We start from the raw sequence: 24,848 nt of genomic DNA, 5'->3' as shown, positions 1-24,848 counted from the left end.
CTGGTGTTACATAATATCATGTTTATAACGCCATATTGGCCAATCAAACTTCGTTAATAATTTAAAATCTTTCTGCTCCTCCGTAGGTCATTCATTCACTCATTCATCAAATATTTATGGAATATCTATTAGATAACAGGCTCTGTTCCCAGCACTGAGAGTACACCTGTAAACAAGTCACGGTTAGGTTCTCATGTAATGGATGTGGACAAATAAGAAAAATACCAGATCGTGGTGAGTGCTACATAACGTCCGGTGAATGTGATCAGCTGGTCAATACGTACCGTCAGAGATCGTTTTTTCTAAAGCACCCTTAAGCTATGAATTTGAAAGCGCCTAAGCCACCACAGTCATAGGGTAAAACCTGTCCAGGTCTCAGGAACCAGCTGGTGAAGGGCCCCGAGGTAGGAAAGAGCCGGCGTGGCTGCAGCCACTAGGAGGAGGAAGGTGTGTGCTGCCCAAGCAGCGCCGAGTGGTGGTGCCAGGTGGACGCTTACAAAGGCTACGCGGCCACTCCGTGCGCTAAGTCTGAGGCCAGGGGGGAGAAGCAAACGCAGATTCCCGCCCCGCCTGGGGGTTTCTCGGGCAGCACTCGACACCGTAAACGGGCTTCCCCCTCCGACCTTCTCACGCCAGGTCTTTCCTCTCCGGCGCTGCCAGGGGATGACACAGAACCTCTGTGCAGTGGTTCACGGGATGCAGGAACTTGGCTACAGCACAACCCGCAGGTCCGGGGTGAGTAGCGAAGAAGGTGCGCAGCGTGCCTCGACGGGCGGAAGAGGCGGGAGCAACTGTTTGTCTCCAGCCCGCCGGGCTCCGGTGCTGCGCATGCGTGCGCGCGTGCCCTCTTCGGTTAAGGGCCGGGTCCCGAGAAGGGGCGGGGCCGGCCCTCCGCGCCGGAAGGGGGTTGGCTGGGCGGGGCCGGGAGGCGGTGGCGGCGGCTGCGCGCGCGCGCGCGGGTGCGAACGGGGATCGCCGCGAGGGCCGGGGCTGTCTGGGCGGTGGGGACGACGGACGGCGACTATGGCCGCGGCGGCAGGCGGCGGCGGCGGGCTGGGGGCTGCGGCGGGCGCCGCGGGCGCGGGAGGCGCGGCGGCGGCCGCGGGCCTGGCCGTTTATCGGCGGAAGGACGGTGGCCCGGCCAGCAAGTTTTGGGAGAGCCCGGAGACGGTGTCCCAGCTGGATTCGGTGCGGGTCTGGCTGGGCAAGCACTACAAGAAGGTGGGTTCGCGCGCCCGTGGGGGCCGGGGAGGCCACGCGACGGGAGCCGGGCGCAGCTACTGGCCTCGCGGGCCTCGGGCCGCCCCTCCCCCCCCCCCGCGCGCCACGAGGGACAACAAAGGCAGGCGCCGGGCCCGCCACGCCCCCGCCGTCCGCTCTCTGCGCCCGCGCGCCAGGGGCTGCACCGGGCCCCCGGGGCCAGGCCTCTGGGAGTCCCCGCACCGCGGGCCAGAGCCCCAGCTCGCCCCGGCGTGCAGGAGCATCTCGAGCTCAGCAACCCGGAGGGCGTGAATCTCTTTTGTTAGCGGCACTGGGTGTGTGAACAATGATTCTTACAAACTGTCCGAGCCAGGGTTGTGAGGGCAGGTTCAAGTTTTGTTTCAAGTCAAGTGAGGTAGCTCAGGTTCTGCTGCCTGTTGTTGGTTTGGTAAAGAATGACTAGACATTGTACTCGGAAGTTAGTAACAGCAGGCCAATATAATGGGTGATTGTATTGATGAGCACTGATGTTTAAAAAAAAATGACAGTGTTTATTGTACTTGTAGTTCCGTGCAGTGTGAGTACAAGAGTTAACGTACTTGTACCTACTGTGTTTCTCAGGGAGGCCTTCCCTGAGAACCCCATTAATACTTGACTGCCGCACTTCGTATTACCTTTATTTGTCTTGTACCATTTTGTGAGATTATTCTTTTCATCTAGCTGTTTCTCCTACTTTGGGGACGTAAGTTCCGCTGAATCAGTAGTATTGAAAGTTGTGACTTAACCTTTTATTTATAACGAGTGTTTTTTAACTCCCCTTGTAGATACATAGGAATGATTCCCTTGGAAGGTGTAATGAGCAGACTGCCCAAAATACCTCTTCTGCCCCAGATTTCCGAACATACCTTTCTATTGCCATACTTCGCCCATTGAGAACCATAGCACTGGGGCAAGGACCTTGTCAGGCCTCGTCACTGCATTGTCCCCTACCCCCAACATGGTTGGTACTCATAGCCTCGCCCTCAGTAGTTGCTTAGTAAATACTTGTTCAGTGAATGGAAAGACGAGGTAGTCTAGAAACCTAGTCATTTGAGTTCCGCGGCGCAATGGAGTCTGTCAGGTTTTGGAGGTTGATAGGGACAGGATCTTGGGTTCCTTTGACGTTACACTGCAGTGCTTTCAGAAGTGACTTTCTTCCTGAAGTTTTAGGAAGTGAGAGACGATATATATTTTTATTTGCTTTGACTTTTTTCGCCCTGAAATTTTGCAGTCACATTTGGGATTGCCAGTTTTTCTCATCTGCATTTAAGTAGACAATATTGCTCTCCCTTATACAGTGATAAATTGGTCACTTTTTTTTTTTTTTTTTTGTAGGCAGCAGAGCTTCTAGAAGTGGCTAAAGGAATTGAATATTTATATTATGAAAGTATTATTTTTATCATGTGCCCTTAAGCCAATGCTTTGGGTTTTAAATTCAGTGTACCTTAATGTAGCCTTCCTCCTCCCTCAGTCTGGATTTCTTTATTGAGGTATAATTGACATATAACATTAGTTTATCAATGTAGTTTTAGCAGAAATGAGAAATATTCCTTTGGATATCAAGGAAGAGGAAGGAGAAGGAGAAATAATAGTAATTTTTACCTCTCCAAACTCTGTGTGCATCTGTTGGGCCCAGTTTTGTTGGAATGGGTTTGCTTGGTGGGTGAAGAAGTGGTTCTGGGGCAGACTGAGGAATGTGTCCCAGAGTGTTGAGGCCATTGGGCAGATGGTGGCTCAGTATTCTTCAGGCCTTAAAGGTAAAGTAAAAGTTAGATATCAGGGTTTCATAAGGCCAGAGTGTATTTCTTGGGGCTCCTGAAATTGAGAATTGTATATTCCTTATGCCTGATAGCCAGAAACCTGTCAGCCTTAGAGAGTGGTGTTGGAGTAGTGAAAGTACTATCCAGGACACAGTATATTTCCACTCAGTGTACACATTGATGGGTTTTAATTAAACTTTTCTTTTGCATTTAATACTACATTTTCACATTGATAAATCTCAGCAACTGAATGAAGCATGACATTGGTAGTCCCATTTTTATTAATGGGTTTATTCATGCATTCCATGGACAACCGGGCATCTAACTGTATCTGGGCACTTAAACCATTACTCAAATCCTTACAACCATCGTGGTTAATACATATTTATTTCATTTTACACATGAGTAGAACCTGAGACTCCAGATGTGAGTGACTTAGAGCTCTAAGATTACAACTAGGAGTGGCAGATTTGGAATTCAGTGAAGGTCTGCCTGGCTCCAGAGCCCCGGTTCTTTTTGCTACACATAATCCCCCTCATCAAGGAATGTAGTGGAAGGTAACGGAAAATGTATTGGTAGATAGACATGGACACTTGTAAAACTCATGTGGTTTCAAGTTAAAAGAGAACCTCCTTATATTTTTATTTTCTCTGTGTCCTTAGTAGGTGCTCAGTACTTGTTTGTTCAGTGAATGAACAGATTAGTCTAGGAACCTAGTCATTTAAGCTTTGTTGCTAAATCTGGCTTAGGAGCACAGAAGGAAGAGGGAGTACTTTTTGATTAGGATGAGCTTCAACTAGGCTAAAGAAGTCCAGAGGAGGTGACTCCTGGAGAGGGAAAAAAGTAGGTGAGTAGAAGCACAGGGCATTTGGCTTGAGGTTGCATTTTAAGTCCAGCCACAGGGCAGAAGCTTGTTCATCTCCTGCCTGAGCGGCCTTTGTATTATTGGCTACATGTCTTTCATTCTAACTTTGGTGAAGATGAAAGCTGTATTTCTGTCAATGGTTTCTGAGTGGTTTTCTTTCTTTTTTTTTTTAAATTATTTTTTTTTAATTTTCAGTGTAACAGTATTCATTGTTTTTGCACCACACCCAGTGCTCCATGCAATCCGTGCCCTCTCTGATACCCACCACCTGGTTCCCCCAACCTCCCACCCCACCCCCCCGGTTCCCCCAACCTCCCCCCACCTTCAAAACCCTCAGATTGTTTTTCAGAGTCCATAGTCTCTCATGGTTCACCTCCCCTTCCAATTTCCCTCACCTCCCTTCTCTCTGAGTGGTTTTCAAACGATAAAGCCTTACTGGTCTTACATGGTTTCAACTCAGATACTTTGGAGGTGAAGGATATCTGTAAACCGTTAAGTTCCCAGGTAAATTTCTTCCTGGTTTGGTTTATTCTCGAAATAAGACTTAAGATGTCAGGATGATTTCAATCTAAGGTTGGTTACTAAAGTAGACTTGATTTCTAAAGGAATGCGTTTCAGTACACTTCACATAAAGTATTTAACAGTTAAAGACAGGTTTTTTTGTTTGTTTTATGGGGCATTTACTGCAGTAGGTTTGTTTAGGGACAAGTTGTTAAACTTGATATTTCATTCATGCCATAGATAGCGTGAAGCAGATATATTGATAAAACTTTCTAAACTTATCTTCCTACCTTTCTTTTCTTTTACTTTTTAAAAATCTTTCAACCCTTCTTAAAATACTTGAGACTAAAAATTTTTGGTTGTCTTAAGTAAAACATGCTGTTGAACTTTTTTTTTTGATCAAAAGATAAAATGTTTATGACTGAAATAATCTATAGTCATTAATTTTTTTTGTTAATCAGATTTCAGTATTTTGAAAGCTGTCAAGAATCTTTATGTTTTAGGTAATGTTTTTTGAAGCCGTTGGAAATGAGCTCTATTATGTTCCTATAGGATAGTGAATGAGCATTACACTTTGGAACTTGTGCGTTCCATACTGTTGGCTGCTAATTGCTGATGTCCTTGAGCAGATAACTTGATTTCTGTTTTAATTTTCCGTATGTAAATTGAGAGTAAGATTGACTTCCATAATGCGATAGTTGTTGAAGATGGGGTTATGTTAAATTTGAGGTGGTAATGATACTTTTGTGTATATGCCATGGTCAGCTTGCTTTATTCTTATTGGTTAAAGAGAATGTTAATATTTTGAGATGTTTAGAAGTTGATTTAAAGAGGCACCTGGTGGATCAGTTGTTTAAGCAGCGGCCTTCGGCTCAGGCCATGATCCCAGAGTCCTGGGATCAAGCCCTGCTTGATCTAGCCCTGCTCGGCAGGGAGCCTGCTTCTCCTTCTTCCACTTCCCCTACTTGTGTTCCCTTTCTGTCTCTCTCTCTGTCAAATAAATAAAATCTTAAAAAAAAAAAAGTTGATTTAAAGACCTTATGGTCATTCATTGGCTGCCTTTTGAGTGGTTGTGAGGTATGATTTAATATATTAATGTGACAGTTCATTTATGAATTAAAAATTAAAAAATTACCAAACTTTTTCATGTTTGGTAACTTTTGTGGGTGATTTGGAGAAAGTATCTAACCAGGGTTGAATATTTTATAACTAAAAAATTGGGGGCACCTGGGTGGCTCAGTTGGTTAAGCGTCTACCTTCTGCTAAGTCATGAATCCAGGGTCCTGGCATCCAGCCCCGAGGCAGTCTGCTTCTCCCTCTGCCTTTCTCTCTGTGTGTCTCATGAATAAAATAAAAATAAAATCTAAAAAAAATGGGTTTAAAAATAGCTAAGGTAATAATTTTGATTGAACTTTGAACCTGGCCATCTTTATTTTGAAATTATAAAGTTGTCTACATGAAAACTTTTACATGTTTTTGTATTCTGAATGATAATACATCAGAGGAAACTTGCATAGTAGTGAAATCTGAATATATATGAAGCTATGTGTATAGCAGTTGCTAAACTTAGTTTTTCCTAAAGGGTTGATTTGGTTTTTGCTGAACAACCTTCCTCCACAATGGTATGTTTTTCAGTTTTAGGATTTGACCTTGTTCAGTTATCTACAGGTATCTGAAAAATAAAAAGTTAGACTCATTAATTTTTCATGTCACTTTGTACAGAAAATTGCAGTACATTATATGACCCCTTTGAGAAACCTATTCTTATAAAAATAAAGTTACCTTGAAGATATATACTCCATATTTTGTCAGTTCTGTAGGATACGTTTGAAGAGTTTATTAAAGATTCTGTTGTGTGGGTGCTATGAATTATTTACTAATCGAGTATTCCTTATTAAGGATTTACTATGTTGAGTAAGTTGGAAAAAAACAGATACTGAATTGTCACTTTAGAGTGTGTAGTCCTTAAAAAGGAAACTTGATAGTTTTTGTGGGAATTGGCAGTAGGCAGTATATTACAGGAAAGGGGAGTTTTAAGTAGTTTTCAACATTTAAAAATTGTTTAACTGGTTTTTAACTTCTATTTTTAAATTTTAAAAAAGATTTACTTATTTGAGAGAGAGAGAACATGGAGTCAGGGGGAGGGCAGAGGGAGAGAGAGAAGCGTACTGCCTCGGGGCTGGATGCCAGGACCCTGAGCTCATGACCTGAGCCTAAGTCAGAAGCTTGACTGATTGAGCCACCCAGGCTCCCCTTTAAGTTTTAAATTATAATAAAGTATATTCTTTAAGATGTATAGTAATACCTGAAACAGACTTTTTAAAAAAAGTTTAGTGCTTCTTCTTCTTCTTTTTTTTTTTTTTAAATATTTTGTTTATTTGAAAGAGAGAATGTGAGAGAGAGCACAAGCTGGGTGAGGGGCAGAGGAGAAGCAGACTCCCTGCTAGCAGGGATCCTTATTCGGGGCTTGATCCCAGGACTCCGGGATCATGACCTGAGTCAAAGGCAGATGCTTAACTGACTGAGCCCCCCAGGTGCCCCAGTTTAGTAGTTCTTGAAGTGGGTTCCCACGCCAGTTGTGTCACCGAGAACTTCTTAGAAATACAAATTCTTGGGCCTGACCTATGGAATTTGAAACTCCGAGTGGGTCTAAAGTTTGGAAAACATTATTTTAGGCCAACAGAATTGGTATCTTAACATGCTTAATTGTATGAAGTTTGTTTCCATTTTTTGACTGGTGGTGTGGCATAGGTGTTTAACTTTGTGACCTTATGAAAATGTGTTTTCATGGAACACCCATAATATAAAAGAAAACTTTATAAGGATGAAAAAGGAATGTCTAGAACAGGAATAGGCAGATTTTTTCTATAAAGGGTAGGAGAGTAAACATTTTAGGCTTTTTAGGTCATGCCATCTCAATTCTAACTGCTTGACTGCTGTTATATGAAAGCAGCCGTAGACAATGTGTAGTGAATAAGTGTGCTGTGTTTTGATAAAACTTCATTTATGGACACTGAAATTTGAATTTCATGTAATATGTGTCATGAAATATTACTCTTTTTATTTTAAAGATTTTTTTTGCTTATTAGAGAGAGAGAGACAAAGCACAAGTCGGGGGTAGAGAGAGAGGGAGAAGTGGACTCCCCTCTGCGCGGAGAGCCCAACATGGGCTTGATCTGAGGACCTTGAGATCACAACCTGAGCCAAAGGCAGATTCTCTTTTTTTTTTTTTTTTTTAAAGATGTTATTTATTTATTTGACAGAGAGAGATCACAAGTAGACGGAGAGGCAGGCAGAGAGAGAGGGAAGCAGGCTTCCTGCCGAGCAGAGAGCCCGATGTGGGACTCGATCCCAGGACCCCGAGATCACGACCTGAGCCGAAGGCAGCGGCTTAACCCACTGAGCCACCCAGGCGCCCCAAAGGCAGATTCTCAATCGACTGAGCCACCCAGGTGCCCCAAAATATTATTTAAAATTTCTTTCTAGGGGTGCCTGGGTATTGCAGTTGGTTAAGTGTCTGACTCTTGGTTTCAGCTCAGGTCATATTCTCAGGGTGGTAAGATCCGACCTTGTGTTGGGCTTCCTGTTCAGCTCAAAGTCTGCTTGAGATTCTCTCTCTCCCTATGCCTCTTCTGCGCATGCTCTCTCCCTCTCTCTGAAATAAATCTTTAAAAAAATGAAATAAAATAAAATTTCCTTCCAGTCATTAAAAAATCTAAAAACTGCTCTTAGCTTTTGGTCCACAGAGAAGCAGGCAGTGGGCTGGATTTTACCAGCATTTGGTCTTGTAATATACAGCATTCCAACAAAATATCAGTCTTTAGCAAAGTGAACTGCGTGCTGGCTGTTTCATTGAGAGTGGAAAGCTTATATACCTGAATAAGTAAAATTTGGGAGGATACTAAGCTTTAAGAAGAATTGCCTTTTTATATCATGCTTTATCTTTGCTTGGCACTATTACAGATTGAGAGCCGTTCAGTCTAATAAGAGTAGAATGTGCAGCTGATAATCATTTTGCCATGTATAAATCACTTACAAATTATTTTTTGTAATAGAAACCTCTACCACGTTAATCTTGAAATGTTGGATGATAAAGGGAATGAGGTTTGTCCCAGGAAGAAAAATTCATTTTGCTATCTTTTGTTATCTTTTGAATTTCAAGGAGGTCTTTAGATGTTTTTCCTGCTTAAAATTGGAGGCTTAAAAAAAATTTATTGACTGCGTTGGCTTTCCAAAGTGATGCTGAACGTTTCATAATTAAACTTTGGTATTTAGTTTAAGTTGCTAGTTTATGCTTTCCGTGTTATGTTACCTGTTATCTTTCTTTGTTGTGGAACTAGCTTGTTCTCTGCCACTGGTTTGGCCTTTGGACATTGTTGACATTAATGTGGGTAACTTTTCGAATATATTTATTTAAAAAAAATTTTTTTAGGATTTAATTTATTTATTTGAGAGATAGCAACAGAGATAGTGACAGATAGAGAGAGAGAGCACAGCGAGGAGGTGAGGGAGAAGCAGGCTCCCCATGGAGCAGGGAGCCCGGTGTGGGGCTCAGTCCCAGTGCTCTGGGATTAATGACCTGAGCTGAAGGCAGATACTTAACTGACTGAGCTACCCAGGGGCCCCTAAAAATTTTTTTTATTGTAGTAAAAAAGGTAACAGAATTTACTGTCCCAACCATTTTTAAGTGCACATTAAAACAACCATTTTATTATATTCAGAACTTCTTGGCATAAAACAACCATTTTATTATGCTCAGAGTTTCTGTGTGTCAGGAATTTGGAAGGGTACAATGGGGACAGTTGTCTCTGAGAACCGTGTCTAGGGTTTCAACTGGGAAGATTTGATGATTGCGGATAACTTGACAGCTGGAGGCGGAATCATCTGGAACCATTATTTCTCATGTGTCTGGTGGTTGTACTGTCAGTCTTCTGGGACATCAGCTGGGGCTTCTGGCCATAGTATCTCCAAGAGGCTTCTCCCTGTAGTCTGGGGTTCCTCAAAGTATGGTGGCCTTCAGGTAGTTGGACTTCATGGTAGTTCAGGATTCCAGAGGTGACTCTTCCCAGGGGACTACTTGGAAGCTTTTGACTTACCCTCAGAGGTCCCACAGCATCACTCCTGATCTCCCCACTGCATTCTGATGGTTACAAGTTAATCATTAAGGATGGTCTTGATTCAGCAAAGGAAGAGCATATACCCTACTTCTTGATGAGAGGAGTATCAAAGAAATTTGTTGGCCTGTTTTAAAAACAGTACAGTCTGCTCTCTGCCACAAGTTATCCTCCCTCTTAGAAAATACATTTGCTAACAGGTCTCATCTGATGATAGTATCAGACTCAAGTTTGAGGTTCAAGATCTCACCATCAACTTTAGGTCTGGGTGTACATGAGATGACTTGGGTTCATTGCTTGGGCATGGTTTCTTTCCTTCAGACCTGTTAAGTAAAGAGATCAGTTATCTTTCCCTTCCCACTGCTCCCAGTATTTATTTTTGTAAGCTCTTTTTACTCAGAGACCAAGGTTCAGACCTCTGCAAATCTGTCACCTGGCCAGTGCTTAGTAGGTAATAGGAAGTAAGCTACGGTTCTCTTCCACACAACTGTCCCAGTTTTTGAGTCCTCATCTTTATCTTGCAGTATGTTCACGCGGATGCTCCTACCAACAAAACGCTGGCTGGGCTGGTGGTGCAGCTTCTTCAGTTCCAGGAAGATGCCTTTGGGAAGCATGTTACCAATCCGGCCTTCACCAAACTCCCGGTAAGTACATCAACTTGGAATAACACTGGGGAAGCTTCAGTGTCTGTGCCCTCAAGTGCAGCCTACAGTTCTTTTCTTTACTGCTGCTATCCTGTAGAATAAACAAAGAGCCTTAGTGGAATTTTCACGATAGATTATTATTACTTTTTCAGTGTAGGCAGTGTCACTTTCAGGAGACATTAAACATCTGCATGAGACATCACAATAACTATTTATAGACTTAACTGTGAACATTTTACTATGTCGTAGTTTCCTTGTAGTCTCTTTTCTACCAGGTCTTCTCCATTCTTTCTCCTGGTTCAGTTCTTGTGGCTAGGATACTTTTTTGTGGAATTTTTATCTTCTGTTGGTAAGATTTTCTGAGCTTGTGTGAAAATATACTTCTGTTGTCCTTGCAGTTGATACTTGGATAGTTTGGTGTAGAAATACTGGGTTATGCCTTTCTTCCTTTTGAAATATGTAGGTTTTGTTCCTTTCCTTTTTAAGTTTGTTTATTTTTAGTGATCTCTACACCCAGGGTGGGGCTTGAACTCACGACCTGGAGATCAAGAGTTGCGTGTCTACCAAATGAGCCAGCCAGGTGCCCCTGGTTTTGTTTTTTCCTTTACATTTGATTTTGTAGAGAAAAATCTGATAACTTGATTTCCCCTTGTTTATACTGATCTTTGAAATACTGATCTTTGAAATTCAGAAATATGACTAGTTATAAGTCACGATCCAAAGACTCATTTATATTTCTTTAACTCAGGGAATATTCATTTTGTCTTCTCTCCCATCCCATATTCCTTCATTTATATTTTTGAACTCTGTATAAACATTAGATTTCTAGGAATAACTTGTAGCTTTTCTCATAATTTTTGTCTTCTAATTCTCTGATTTGGGTTTTTGCAATTTCCAGTCTAATGTTTGCTGCCTCCACTGAATTTAGAGGCAGACCTTTTTTTTTAAATCTTAGAAGTAGAAGTTGCTGACTTGGGTGTTCTTATTTCATCACTAAATTTTTTAACAACTCATTGCTCTCTCAGGTATGATTCAGAATAGGAGATAGTGTTGGTGTGTGTATGTGTATTTTTTTTTTTTTTAATTCAAGAGCTTACTTAGTTTTTTTTTTTTTTTTTTTTTAAGATTTTATTTATTTATTTGACAGAGAGAGACAGCGAGAGAGGGAACAGAAGCAGGGGGAGTGGGAGAAGCAGGCTTCCTGCTGAGAAGGGAGCCAATGGGCGGGGCTCGATCCCAGGACATTGGAATTATGACCTGAGCTGAAGATTGATGCTGAAGGCTGATGCTTAACGACTGAGCCATCCAGGCGCCCAGAAGATAATGTATATTTTTTACTGCTCTTGCAGTAAATGTGTTTAGTTTGCTTATGGCATTTTTGCTACCTAGACATTTTATTTTTATTTAGTCAGATACAGGATTGTATTTTTTCGTTTTCTTTTGTTTTTGTTTTGTAATCTCCACCCCTAGAGTGGGGCTGGAACTTACACCCTGAGATCAAGAGTCACACACTGCACTGATGGAGCCAGCCAGGCACCCATAGAATTGTGGTTTTTGAATCGGGAAGCTTTCTTCACTCGTAGGTGTGGAAGGAATTTAGTGAGGTGTTCTAGTTCTTATGTGGCTTCATTTTTTATACTTAATTCCGATCTATTTAGAATTTATCTTGGTATTCAGTGTGGGCAATGGATCTAGTTTTATCTTTTTTCTTAGATTATCTGGTTATCCCTGAGGTTTGTTAAAAAGTACTCCCCCCGCCCCCTGCAACTGATACGAGCTCAGCTAGTATTAAGTGTTTGGTTGCTTATCAAATTCTGAGAATTTAAAGAGCAGTACAGTGTATTGCTTGTCCTGAGGGGGCACACACTGTAGTGAGCTGAAGGAATAGAACCTTTGAGTTTTCTGATGATCTCAGGAAATGTCTTCCAGGGGAAAGGGCATTTGGATTCGAGACTTGAAAGTTGAGTCTGAGTTCTTCAGGGAAATGCTGAAGGATGGGATTTCTAGGCAGTGATAGCAACGTGTAAAAGCGTTAAGGCCTGAGAAAATGTGATACTTGAAGGTAGTTGTGACTCTTCAGTAAGATGAGAGCTGAGGACAACTAGGCAGAGAAATGGGCTAGAATCAGTCGTAATGGGCCAAGTTTACTGTCCTAGATGTGTGGCCTTTATCTCCTGAGTGTTGGGGAACCACAATAAGGGAGAGAGTAGTGGGTGGGTTAGTTGATTTTGGGTTGTAGAATAATCCCACAGGCTTCAGTGTGAAGAATGGGTTGGAAGCTGTTGAGATTGGAGGCTTTGAAAACTCTCCATGAAGAAACTGCTCTAATAATCCACTGTGATGATACCATGTGGAGGAAACTGGATTTGTTGACTTGCTTATTTTTTAAAGATTATTTATTTGCGAGAGAGCAAGAGCAAGAGAACACAAGCAGGGAGAACAGCAGGCAGAGGGAGAAGCAGACTCCCCACTGAGCAGGGAGCCTGATTGAGGGCTCGATCTGGGACCATGATCTGAGCTAAAGGCAGACACTCAACCAGCGGAGCCCCCCAGGTGTCCTAGAAGCAGTGGATTTTTTAAAAATTTTTATTTTTTTTAAAGATTTTATTTATTTATTTGACAGAGAGAGATATCACAAGTAGGCAGAGAGGCAGGCAGAGAAAGAGGGGGAAGCAGGCTCCCTGCTGACCAGGGAGCCCGCTGCGAGGCTTGATCCCAGGACCCTGGGATCATGACCCGAGCTGAAGGCAGAGGCTTTAACCCACTGAGCCACCCAGGCGTCTGAAGCAGTGGATTTAAAGAGGATGGAAGGAACTCAGAATTCAAGGGGGCAGAACGTGGTAATATTCTTGCGGGGGGGCAATACAGGGGCTGGAAAGAGAAAGACTTTGCTACCTTGAGCAATCAGACACCTTTCGCATGAAGGGGAAAGCCAGAGTAAAAGCAGGTTTCTGGGGAAAGGTACTCAGTTTAGTCTAACTTTGTTAGCGTTGGTTCTCCGATTGGTTCTTCAGGTTTAGAAATCTTGTGGGAAGTGAAAGCTGGAGTTTAGAGTACAGGTTGAATTAGAAGAGGAGAGTTACTGGGAGTTACTGGGTACGGGATGAATTCAGTTGTGGAGCAAGATCTTTTCTTCTCTTTGGATTTGCTTTTTAACTTTCTCCTTTTAAAATACCTACTTTTGGGGCACCTGGGTGGCTCAGTGGGTTAAGCCTCTGCCTTCAGCTCAGGTCATGTCTCAGGGTCCTGGGATTGAGCCCCGAATCCGGCTCTCTGCTCAGCAAGGAGCCTGCTTCCCTCTCTCTCTGTCAAATAAATAAAAAAAAATCCTAAAAAAAAAGATCTACTTTAAAAAAAAATTTAAAAAAACCTACTTTTGAATATATGATTTGTTATATATGTATAATATATTAGCAGTGTGGTAAGTACCTGTATATAATTTATGAATAAATTTTTAGATATTGGAAGTACATGCTCGTTTTGTTCTAATGGGAATTATTCAGCTGGATGATGAATGTAACTTCATTTTCTGAGCTGTGTGACTAATTGAGGTTTTTTGAGTAACTTTAAGTTTCATATTAATTCAAAGTAAAAATTTTGCAAGAATAATGCAAAGAACTTTCATTTTCCCTTCATTCAGAGTCCCTGATTGTTAACATTTTACTACGTTTGCTCTATCACTTTTTCCTCTGTACTTTTTTTCTGACTCATTTGAAAGCTCCATATTCCTTTACCTCCAGTTACATGAGTTTACTTTCTTATTCCTGTATATAATGAGTCAGATTAGAATTATTTAATTAAGAACTGGTTAAAGGTATCATTTAAAACACTGTAACGGGCACCTGGGTGGCTTAGTCGGTTAAGCATCTGCCTTCGACTCAGGTCATGATCCCAGAGTCCTGGGATCCAGCCACACATCAGGCTCCTTGCTCAGCAGGAAGTCTTCTCCCTCTCTCTCTCTCTGCCCCTCACCCTGCCCATGCTCACTCTCCCTCTGTCAAATAAATAAATAAAATCTTAAAAAAAAAACCCCAACACTGTAACATAATACATATGGATTGTGCTTTATCAAGTATAACATTACTATTTAGAATATAATCTACAGATAACATTACATGAAGTATTTTCTGTTACGTGATTCACATTATATTGGTATTTCTAATTAAGATTGTATGAATGGTCTTAAAAAATAGTATGTATAGGAGGCTTTATTTATGAGATATTAAACTCTTGCAAATGAAAGCATTATTTTTTTCCAGATTTTAAAGATTAGGAAGGAATATTTTCAGGCAAAAGTCATAAATAAAAATAATTCATGGCTTAGTGCCAGTGGGACCAGATGTTCTTTTCTTCCTCTTAAAATAGTGTTTAACATTTTCCCAAATGAAAGGGATTGGTATAATGTGTAATGGTGTCAAGCAAAAGTGGATGAGAAAGATAGTTAATGAAGCAAAGAATGTTATAGTAAAACATGTCAGCTGTTTAACCTTAAACTTTTTTTTTTCTTTCTGAATAAACAGTACTGGTATAAGAGTTCACTATTTGGACTGATTTTTTTTTTTTTTTAAATCAGAGTGGAACTTTATATGCCGACTTTCTAAGTTACACCGGATATTAAACAGCTGGCTCAGTGTAGGGTATGTTCTATCTAATGCTAAATTGAGAAGCTAGGATTTAGGGGAAATTTAAGGGTTTATAAGATGAAAAATATGTTGTATAGGCAGGGACACCTGATCGGCTCAATCAGTAGAGCATGCCACTCTTGGGCTCAGGGTTGTAAGTTCTAGCCCCACGTTGGACATGGAGCCTACTTAAAAAATAATATGTTGCATAGGCAAATGTAACATGAATTGAAACAGAAGAAAAAAGTGGTTCTACCTCCACCACAAGTAAAAATTCTTGTTTTTCTATAATCTCTTCAAGGCTCAGTGCTTAACATCGTTGTAATGATAGGGTAGAGTCAGATTTGTGTTCTGCCTTTTAAAATAGAGCATAAGCAGCTACGTTTATAAACAAGGCTCTAAGATCTGGAAGACTACTAGAAGGTCAAGTCAGAGCCTGAAGTAGTGGAAGATTATAAGTACATTCATGAGATGTTCAAAATTTCCACTTATCATTACACTAAAAAAAATTAATCCTTTCGGATGCCTGGGTGGTTCAGTCAGTTAAGTGTCTGCCTTGGGTTCAGGTGGTGATCCCAGGGTCCTGATCATCGGACTCCTTGCTCAGCAGGGAGCCTGCTTCTCCCTCCGCCTGTTCTGCCTGCAGCTCTCGGTGCTTCTGCTCTCTGACAAATAAATAAAATCTTTAAAAAAAAATTAATCTTTCATTTGCAACAATATAGCCTGCCAACATCCATGAATTTCAGAGTGGAGAGACTATCTTTGGGAACATGGGACAAGAAAGAAGATTCTAAGTGTTTTATATGTATTGGAAGTTAGTCCTTTAGGTTTGTATCTTAGACCTCTGTCTGATGAAAGTGCAATATAAGTGGCCATTTATTTATTTATTTATTTATTTTTTTTTTTAAGATTTTATTTATTTATTTGTCAGAGAGAGAGAGGGAGAGAGCGAGCACAGGTAGACAGAATGGCAGGCAGAGGCAGAGGGAGAAGCAGGTTCCCTGACGAGCAAGGAGCCCGATGCGGGACTCGATCCCAGGACGCTGGGATCATGACCTGAGCCGAAGGCAGCTGCTTAACCAACTGAGCCACCCAGGCGTCCCTAAGTGGCCATTTAAATGAGATGATGGGGACATTTACTTTGTGGAGCAATGATTTAGTTTCATTTTGCTTTTCTTTATATGTATCACTGTGTTTGTATGAATCGCTAAAGAGAATAGTGTAGTTTTGCTTGTCTTTGAATTTTATGGGAATGGAATTTTAAGTATCTGTTGTGAGCCATGGAGGAAGTATTCGTAACCATGAAAAGAAAAGTTGAGCCAAAATGAGGGAGATAGTCCTGCTGAACTATTCAGCCATGTAGCTATAGATAGTGCAAATTACTGTCAATAAAAGGATAAGTCCAAAAAACTCTTGCCCTTGTAATTCATCTGCAAGGGCAGTGGTCCAGATGATCTGGCATTACTGGTTAGAGCTCAGTGGACTGCAGGGTATGGGTTTCTAGGGCCTGGACCTGGATACCAGGCAGAGGGCATGCTGGGCCAGGTGTTGATTAGGGCCCCAGAAAACTATAGGACTAGTGTTAATGGCAGGCCTGTAGTTCCATCCATACCATGTGGAGTCCCAAGTAGAAACCTTAGTTTGCTGGCATTGTATTCCTGATTTGTTTGGGTGATGTTTTTTTTATTTATTTATTTATTTATTTATTTATTTATTTATGCCTGTCCCCCCCCCGCCTTTTTGCTTTTTTCCCCCCATTTCCCTTTCTTTTCCCATAATGTTTCTCCCTCTAATTTTACTCATGACTGATGGATGCCTTATAAGTGGTATGTATTTAAAATTTGAGTTCAAGATTTCAAAGTAATGAACATTTCCATCATCCCCAAATTTTCTTTGTAATCCATCTCCCGCCCCGGTTCCCTGGCAACCATTGAGGCTACAGGTTTATTTACAGCTTCATGAAATTGATATACATAGAGTCACACAGGATACATTTTTGTTTCTGTTCTTTCACTCATCATAACACACTTTGAGATGTGCATCATCTATTGTTCTCTGTATTATTTTTCGTTTTTACTGTTGATTAGTATTCCATTGTATGGATAAACCACAATTCATTTATCCTTTTACTGTTTGATGGGAATTTGGGTTGCTGCCAGCTTTCTAAGTAAAGCTGCTGTCACTCTTAATGTACAAGTCTTTTTGTGACGTGTTTTCATTTCTCCTAGGTAAATAACCCAGGAATGGAATGTTGGGGTCATGGGGTTGGTAACGTTTAACTTTAGAAGAAACTGCCAAACTGTTTTCTGAAGTGGTTGTATCATTTTACATACCATCTAGCAGTGTAGTGTATGAGAGTTCCAGTTCCTTTGCACTCTTGTCAGCAGTTGGTATGACTAGTCTTCATAATTTTATCCATTTTGATAGGTATGTAGTGAAATCTCATACTTTTAATTTGCATTTTCGTGATGACTGCTGATGTTAAACATCTTTTCATGTGCTTATTGACCGTTTGTGTTTCTTCCTTTGTGAGTTGCTTATTGAGACTGTTTTTTAATTTGGTTCCCATGACCACCCCACATTCAGATTTTAAAAAATTTGTTTGGGTAATCTCTGCGCCCAAGCTGGGCTGGAACTCCTAACCCTGAGATCAAGAGTCTCATACTTTTCCAGCTGAGCCAGCTCGGGGCCTCATGTACTTATAACTAAGATTTGTTACAGCAGTATGGTAGGGATGTGAAGCCTAGTCACAAGGGGAAAAGACACAGGTGTAGCCTGAAGGAATCTATACTGCCGGTTTCTGTATGCTCTCTTCCTTATGTGAGGCATCACATAAAGTGCCTTCTTCCCCAGCATTGAAGATGGAGTAGCAGATAGGCACTATTTCTGCCCAGGGATGTCTGTTAGAGTCTCACACCCAAGGATTTTATTGGGTGCTGGTACCTTTTGTCTAGCACATACTTAAACTTCCAGACTCCCCCAAAGGAAAGCAGGTATTCATCATAAACCACCACATTGTTTGTGCAAATAGTCTAGGCTCAGGGAACCACGCTTTTTGAACCAGTTGACTAGGAATACTTTTAAGGGCAGATTCCCAGATGTTAGCCAAGGGCCAGTTGGCAAGCAGGCCTTTCTGAGGATAGTCCTCTCAGGCCTGCTCTGTTAATTCTTCTCCGCACAGTTTTGTTGTGTGTGTGTGTGTGTTTTTTTTTAATTAAAAAAATTCTTTATGTATTTTGCATTTAGGTCCTTTATAACATATCTGTTGCAAATATTTTCTCCCAGTTTGGGATTTGACTTTTTGTTTTCTTATCGTCTTCCCAAGAACAAATGTTTTGAATTTTGATGGAGTCCAATTTATTGATTTCTGTGATTTGTGCTTTATTTGTTCAGGGAAACCTTTGCATACCCCAGAGTCACAGACTGTTTCCTGTATTTTCTTCTAGAAATTTTATAATTCTAGGTTTTATGTGTTTGGGGTTAATTTTTATGTATAGTAAGGGCTCATGTTCTCTTTTCAGTATGGATATCGAGTTATTTTATTTTATTATTTTTATTTTTATTTTATTTATTTTTTTTTAAAGATTTTTTATTTATTTATTTGACAGAGAGAGATCACAAGCAGGTAGAGAGGCAGGCAGAGAGAGAGGAGGAAGCAGGCTCCCCGCCGAGCAGAGAGACCGATATGGGGCTCGATCCCAGGACCCTGAGACCATGACCCGAGCCAAAGGCAGCGGCTTAACCCACTGAGCCACCCAGGCGCCCCTATTTTTATTTTTAAAGATTTTATTTATTTGACAGAGAGAGAGAGAGAGGCACAGGCAGAGAAAGAGGGAGAAGTAGGCTCTCTGCTCCCTATGTGGGGCCTGGTCCATGATACCTGGACTCTGGGATCATGACCCTAGCCGAAGGCAGAAACTTAACCCTGTGAGCCATGCAGGTGCCCCATATCCAGTAGTTTTAGAGCTACCATTTGTTGTAAAGATATTTTTTCTTCTTTGAATTCTCTTAGCACTTTAACTGAAAATTAGTTGACCAGATGTGTGAGTGTGTATCTGGGTGGTTTTTGCTATTGATTGAAATGTACATGTTTTCGTTAATACCATGTTTTTGAGTACTGTAACTTTATGACAAGTTCCCCTCCCCAATCTTTATGCTTTTAATTTCTTTTTCTTGCCCCATTTTACTGGGTAGCGCTTCTGACTCAACATCATATAGAAATGGTTAAGACAGGGGGCTCCTGGCTGGCTCAGTTGGTAGAGCATGTGGCTCTTGATTTAGGAGTTGTGAGTGTGAGCCCCACATAAGGTGTAGAGATCACTAAAAAAGAAATGTTTAAGACAGGAATTCTAACCTTATTCTTGTTAATGGAAAACAAGTTTTGCACTATTAAATATGATAGTAGCTGTAAGTTTTTCATATGTGATCTTAATTCAGATTGTGGAAGTTCCCTAGTATGCCTAGTTAGCTAAGAGCTTTTAATGCACATGACTGTTGGATTTTATCATGTGCTTTTTCTGCATTTTCTGAGATGATCAAGAAGTTTTTCTTATATTCTATTGATATGATGAGCTTCATTCACTCATTTTTCAGTTCATCAATCTGGTATTCCAGGGTAAACCCTACTTAATCATGATACGTTATCATTTTTATGTATAATGGACCTTAATTTGCTACTTCGATTTTCTCAACAGATACAGGGTTCAGATTCTCTTTATTGTGTCAGCTTTGGTAATTTGGATTTTTGAAGAAATTTTATTTATTTGACACAGAGAGAGAGAGATCACAAGTAGGCAGAGAGGCAGGCAAAGGGGGAGGGGAATCAGGCCTCCAGCTGAGCAGAGAGCCCGATGTGGGTCTTGATCCTAGGACCCTGAGATCATGACCTGAGCCAAAGGCAGAGGCTTAACCCACTGCGACACCTAGGCGCCCCCATTCTACAGGTTTTGACAGATGTATAATGACATAGATCCACCATTATAGTATGACACAGGATAGTTTCACTGTCCTGAAAGTCCTTTATGCTCCTCCTATTCATTCCTTCCGCCCGTACTAACCTCTGACAACTATAGATCCTTTTACTGTCCATAGTTTTGCCTTTTCCTGAGGGCATATAATTGGAATATGTAGTATGTAGTCTTTTTAGGTTGTCTACTTTCACTTAGTATTATGCCATTGAAGGTACTCTGTGTCTTTTAATTGCTTGTTAGCCCATTTTTCTTAGCACTGAATAATATTGCATTTCTTACCAGAATTTGGTGTTGTCAGTGTTCTGGGTTTTGACTATTCTATTATGGTATCTCATTCTAATTTGCATTTCCCTGATTACAAATGATGTGGAGCATCTTTTCATCTCTTTCTCATTTTATTTTTTTTATTATTTTTTTTATTATTATTATTTTTTAATTTATTTATTTGACAGACAGAGATCACAAGCAGGCAGAGAGGCAGGCAGAGAGAGAGGAAGAAGCAGGCTCCTTGCCGAGCAGAGAGCCCGATGCGGGGCTCGACCCCAGGACCCTGAGATCATGACCCGAGCCGAAGGCAGCGGCCCAACCCACTGAGCCACCCAGGCGCCCCTCATTTTATTTTTTTAAAGATTTTACTTTAATTTTTAGATTTTCTTTTATTTTAAAGATTTTATTTATTTGAGAGGGGGAGAGAGCATGTGCACACACGATTGGGGCGGTGCAGAGGAAGAGGGAGAAAGAAACAGGCTCCTCTCCAAGCAGGGAGCCTGATGTGGGGCTCAATCCCAGGAAACCCCCCCAACCCCAAGATCATGACCTGAGCTGAAGGCAAATGCTTAACCCACTGAGCCACCTAGGTGCCCCTTAAAGATTTATTTTTAAGTAATCTCTACACTCAGCGTGGGGCTCAAACTCACAACCCCAAGGACAAGAGTTGCATTCTCTCTCTCTTTTTTTTTTTTTTTTTAAGATTTTATTTATTTATTTTACAGACAGAGATCACAAGTAGGCGGAGAGGCAGGCAGAGAGAGAGGGGGAAGCAGGCCCCCTGCCGAACAGAGAGCCCAACGTGGGGCTCGATCCCAGGACTCTGGGATCATGACCTGGGCCGAAGGCAGAGGCTTTAACCCACTGAGCCACCCAGGCACCCCAAGAGTTGCACTCTTAACCATGTGAGCCAGCCAGGCACCCCATCTCTTTCATTTGTGAAGGGCAGTTTTGCAGGATTCAAACTTTGATTGACAAGTTATTTTTTCTTTCAGCACTTTGCCTTTATCTTTTCATTACCTTCTGGCCTTCGTGGTTTCTGAATAGAAATTGGGTGTTAATGTTATTTAGAGTTCCTTGTATATGACGAGTTGCATCTCTCTCCCTGCTTTTTAGATCCTTTGTTTTTTGACAGTTTGAATATAAGGTGTCTTGGTGTGGATCTCTGATTTTATCCAGCTTGGAGGTTGTTGAATTTCCTGGATATATAAATTCACATTCTTCATAAAATTGGCATGGTTTAGCCATAATTTTTTTCAGATATTTGATGTTCTTTTCTCTCTTTTGGGAGTCGCATAATATGTATATTGGTAAATTTGGTGCTGTCCCATTGGTCCCTTATACTGTGTTCATTTTTCTTCATTCCTTTTTCTTTCCTCTAGGATGGTTTCTATCAATTTTTTCCCCCTCTGAATGGCCCATACCTCCCTATTTCTTTTTTGTATGCTCTGTAATTTTTTTGTTAAAAACAGGGCAGTTTGTGTGTTTTAATGTGCAAATAACTCTGGTAGATAGATTCTCTCCCATGTCCAAGGATTGCTGTTGTTGCTTGATGAATGCTGCAGACATTTGTTTGTGGAATTTTCCGAAATGCTTTTGTAAAGACTATATTCTTTGTCAGTACTGTCATTGATGTTTCTGTGCTGTTATTTTTCATGGTCAGCAAGTTATCTTTCAGAGATTTCCTATTTTTTTTTTTTTTACTTTTGTTAGAAGATGTTTTGTGTATTGTATCAGCATTTTTAGTTGTCAGCTAGACAATTCTGGATACTTAGCCCAGTATATTTCCTGTAATGATTTTTTTAAGCCTCATTTTAGGTTTTAGAGATCAGAGATAAAGTATAGGTCTCTTTAATCTGACTTGAATCAGAAGTCTTGAGAAAGTTTAAAAGCTGTTGATTTTGCCATAATAAAGCTCATTCATTTCTTAAATTGAAATGATGTAACATATGGAATTGCCTCAGATCAGTTTCTGGAACCAGGTGTTATGAAAGAACCCTGGGCTTAGGAGTTAAATAGCTATGTCCTAGCCCTCTCACCCTGGGGGAAGGTACTTTCACCTGTACTACTACTGGGAAAGTGTTTCTTGCTCTACTGACACTATGATGTAACTGTGGGAGACAAGATATGGGATAGTAAAAGCTCTTTGAGAAATTAGAAGTGGTATTTAGTACTTAACATGAAAAATAGATTGCTAGCTTGTTCTAGCAGTTTTCTTGGTTAAAGTGAAAATGTAGATATAAGGTAGACATGTTGTTTGAACATTTATTATACTAGTTTGCCATCGCCTCCAGCTCTTAAGGAAGGTCCCAAAGAGCTAGCTGGATCTTCTGTTTCAGCTCAACTCATATCTGAGAACAGTGTATTTTATGTAAACCTGAGGACTAACAAAATGTTGTAATGTCCTTTGAATTGAAGCCAAATTTTATCAATTAACTATTGCTAAGATTTGCTTTACTCCTACTCACTGCAAGTGTTTAGTATGTATTTATTGACATGACTTTGTTGGGATGTTGGTGACTGTCTCAAAGATAGGAAGAGTGAAAGGCTGTTATTGAAGTTAGCTGGAGAACTGAACAATATTTACTTCGCGAAATTGATCTTTTCTTAAAATACCTACAAAAATGTAAAGCAGTGCTGACATTTTAAAGCAATGATCAGAAAACTTGGTAAAATTACTACTTCTCAAAAGGAGGTACATTGAGATGGATACACTAATTTTCAGGGATGTGCATTACATTTTTTGGAATTTATTTTCAAGCTGTCAGAGGAACTTAATACATTTTAATATATAACTTTGGAATACATGTAAATACTTTGAAGGTAAAATTTACTGTCAGAGCCATTTCTACAAATGAGGTTGGGTAGTATAATTTTGGGACATTTTAGATGAGTCACAGTCCATAGGCTCTCTCTCTCGGACACTTCGGAATTTCTATCCAGTAAGTCTGATTGACTTCATGGCAGAGATTCTCATGAACTTGGTCAGTCTGGTGTAATGGAAAGAATATAGGCCTGAGAACTTTGGCAGTTGGTTTCCTTCATTTGATTTAGTAAACCATGCTGTGTGGTAAGTAAGTTTTAGGGAGAAGGAAATTGATAAGAAGAGGCCTATAATTATCAGAAAAAGGGATTGGACCTGATTATTGGTTTTGTAATTGTTCCTTGCAGAGCACCTGAGGGACTGAGGGAACAGAGGAATAAATGGGGAGGTCCAAGAGGAATCTGTTGCTTTCAAGTTTCTCACTTTGAACAGTTTTTCCTGATAGACTTCTTTCTGGGCTTTCTGCTCCTGAAAGAGTTCTTTGGCAAAGATACATTAGAAAACTGTTAGAATTCAGTGAATGTGATGATTCCTCCAACTTTGGGTATTTTATGCTCTGTGCCTGAGAATAGTATTGTTCTGCTAAGATCATGCAAAATTCTAGGACGTTTTGGATTTTTCTTTTTTTCTCTTGACTTCAGGGAATAAAAATGTAATTAAGATTTCTGTGTATTTGAGTTTTGGAATGTCAGCACTTCCTTCAGTGGAATTTTACCTGGAAGTCCTATTGGCCTGGGGTGAGAATTTGCTTTTTAAGGCAGTCCAGAGGACCTGATAAATTTAGGACCAATTATTATGTTAAATTGTCATGGGGTTCCTGAGTGGTTAGTTAAGTTCCAAACTCAAATTATCTTGAGATGGAAGCTTGTTACCTTCTTTGCTGGCAGGTATTTTTTTTCTAGCTCATCCTTTCCCTCCTCTGTGCAGTGAGCGTGTTGATAGTCCTGGCTGTCCCTGTGTGTATGGCTGGTGATTGCCTTAGTTCTGATGTCCTCCCTCTCTTAGGTCTGTAGTCTTTTTTCCCCCTGTCCTGCCTGCCTTGATGGGGAAACCCTGGCCTTTATCTTACCAACGTTGTCATTACTTGCTTGTTTAGTCTCATCATCCCCCACCCCCTGTCACCCTAGCGTGGTATTTCTTTTTTATGCCTCAGAAGATTAACACTTTGACTTTTAGTTTGATTTTTTGTCTTCTTTGATTTTTGCATCTAGGGGTTTGATTTCTTCCTAGAGATCCAGTTGTACATTTAAAATAAAGTCTGTGGGTGCCTGGGTGGCTCAGTTGGTTAAGCGACTGCCATCAGCTCAGGTCATGATCCTGGAGTCCCGGGATCGAGTCCTGCATCAGGCTCCTAGATCCATGGGGAGTCTGCGTCTCCCTCTGACCTTCTCCTCGCTCATGCTGTCTCTCACTGTCTCTCTCTCAAACAAATAAAATCTTTAAATAAATAAATAAATACAGTCAGTTATAGTTTGTCCAGCATGCATTTGAAGTGGTAGGGTTTTCTGGTTATTCAGCCTGTCATATTGGTGAAGGCAGGAACAATTTTCATCGGTAAAATGGGATAAAGAGAGTCAACTTTGTAGGATAGTTGTGAGGAGTAAACGAGGTGCGTTATTTTCATCTAAGATGCCAATACTACAAAATTGCCACGACTTGTGCATTTTCAGATAAATGGCAAGTTGTCAGTGATGTATATATAGTGCCTCAGGGTAAATTTAAATTCTCTGTAATTGGTGGCAATGATAATACTTTTTGTTCTCCCCAAGAATAAGAGTACTGCAGCAATAATTAGCTATGATTAGGGGTGCTAATTATAAGACTGTTACAGTTTCTCTTATTAATAACATTGGGAAAAATTTCTAGAAAGCACTATCTGAACTCCAAAGCAGTTAAAGTACACAGAGAAATGTGTGGAATATTTGATTGTCATTTTTTGTGAGGTAAAAAGGTTCTGGAGTCTAAGCAACGTGCCTTTTTTCCCCACAGCTTTTCAAGGTGTGAAGATGACATTGTGATTTTCTGTGAACTTTCTTGATGTC

General features: G+C 40.7%; 1 protein-coding gene across 2 annotated transcripts in view; it reads left to right on the top strand.

Moving 5' to 3' along the window:
- The first annotated feature begins 1,009 nt into the window (after window positions 1-1,009).
- LOC111143825 (SWI/SNF related, matrix associated, actin dependent regulator of chromatin subfamily c member 1) overlaps window positions 1,010-24,848 on the top strand; it is a 172,230-nt gene continuing 148,391 nt past the window's right edge. For both annotated transcript variants that reach the window (XM_022497748.1, XM_022497749.1), the window contains exons 1-2: window positions 1,010-1,221; window positions 10,004-10,123. In XM_022497748.1, coding sequence (XP_022353456.1) covers window positions 1,024-1,221; window positions 10,004-10,123 — 318 coding nt within the window. In that variant the 5' untranslated portion in view covers window positions 1,010-1,023. The remainder of the gene's footprint in view (window positions 1,222-10,003; window positions 10,124-24,848) is intronic.

Source organism: Enhydra lutris, unplaced genomic scaffold (assembly GCF_002288905.1).
Source record: "Enhydra lutris kenyoni isolate GAN:26980312 unplaced genomic scaffold, ASM228890v2 scaffoldscaffold10, whole genome shotgun sequence".
Classification (NCBI taxonomy): domain Eukaryota; kingdom Metazoa; phylum Chordata; class Mammalia; order Carnivora; family Mustelidae; genus Enhydra; species Enhydra lutris.
This window is presented reverse-complemented; position numbering and strand designations above follow the sequence as displayed.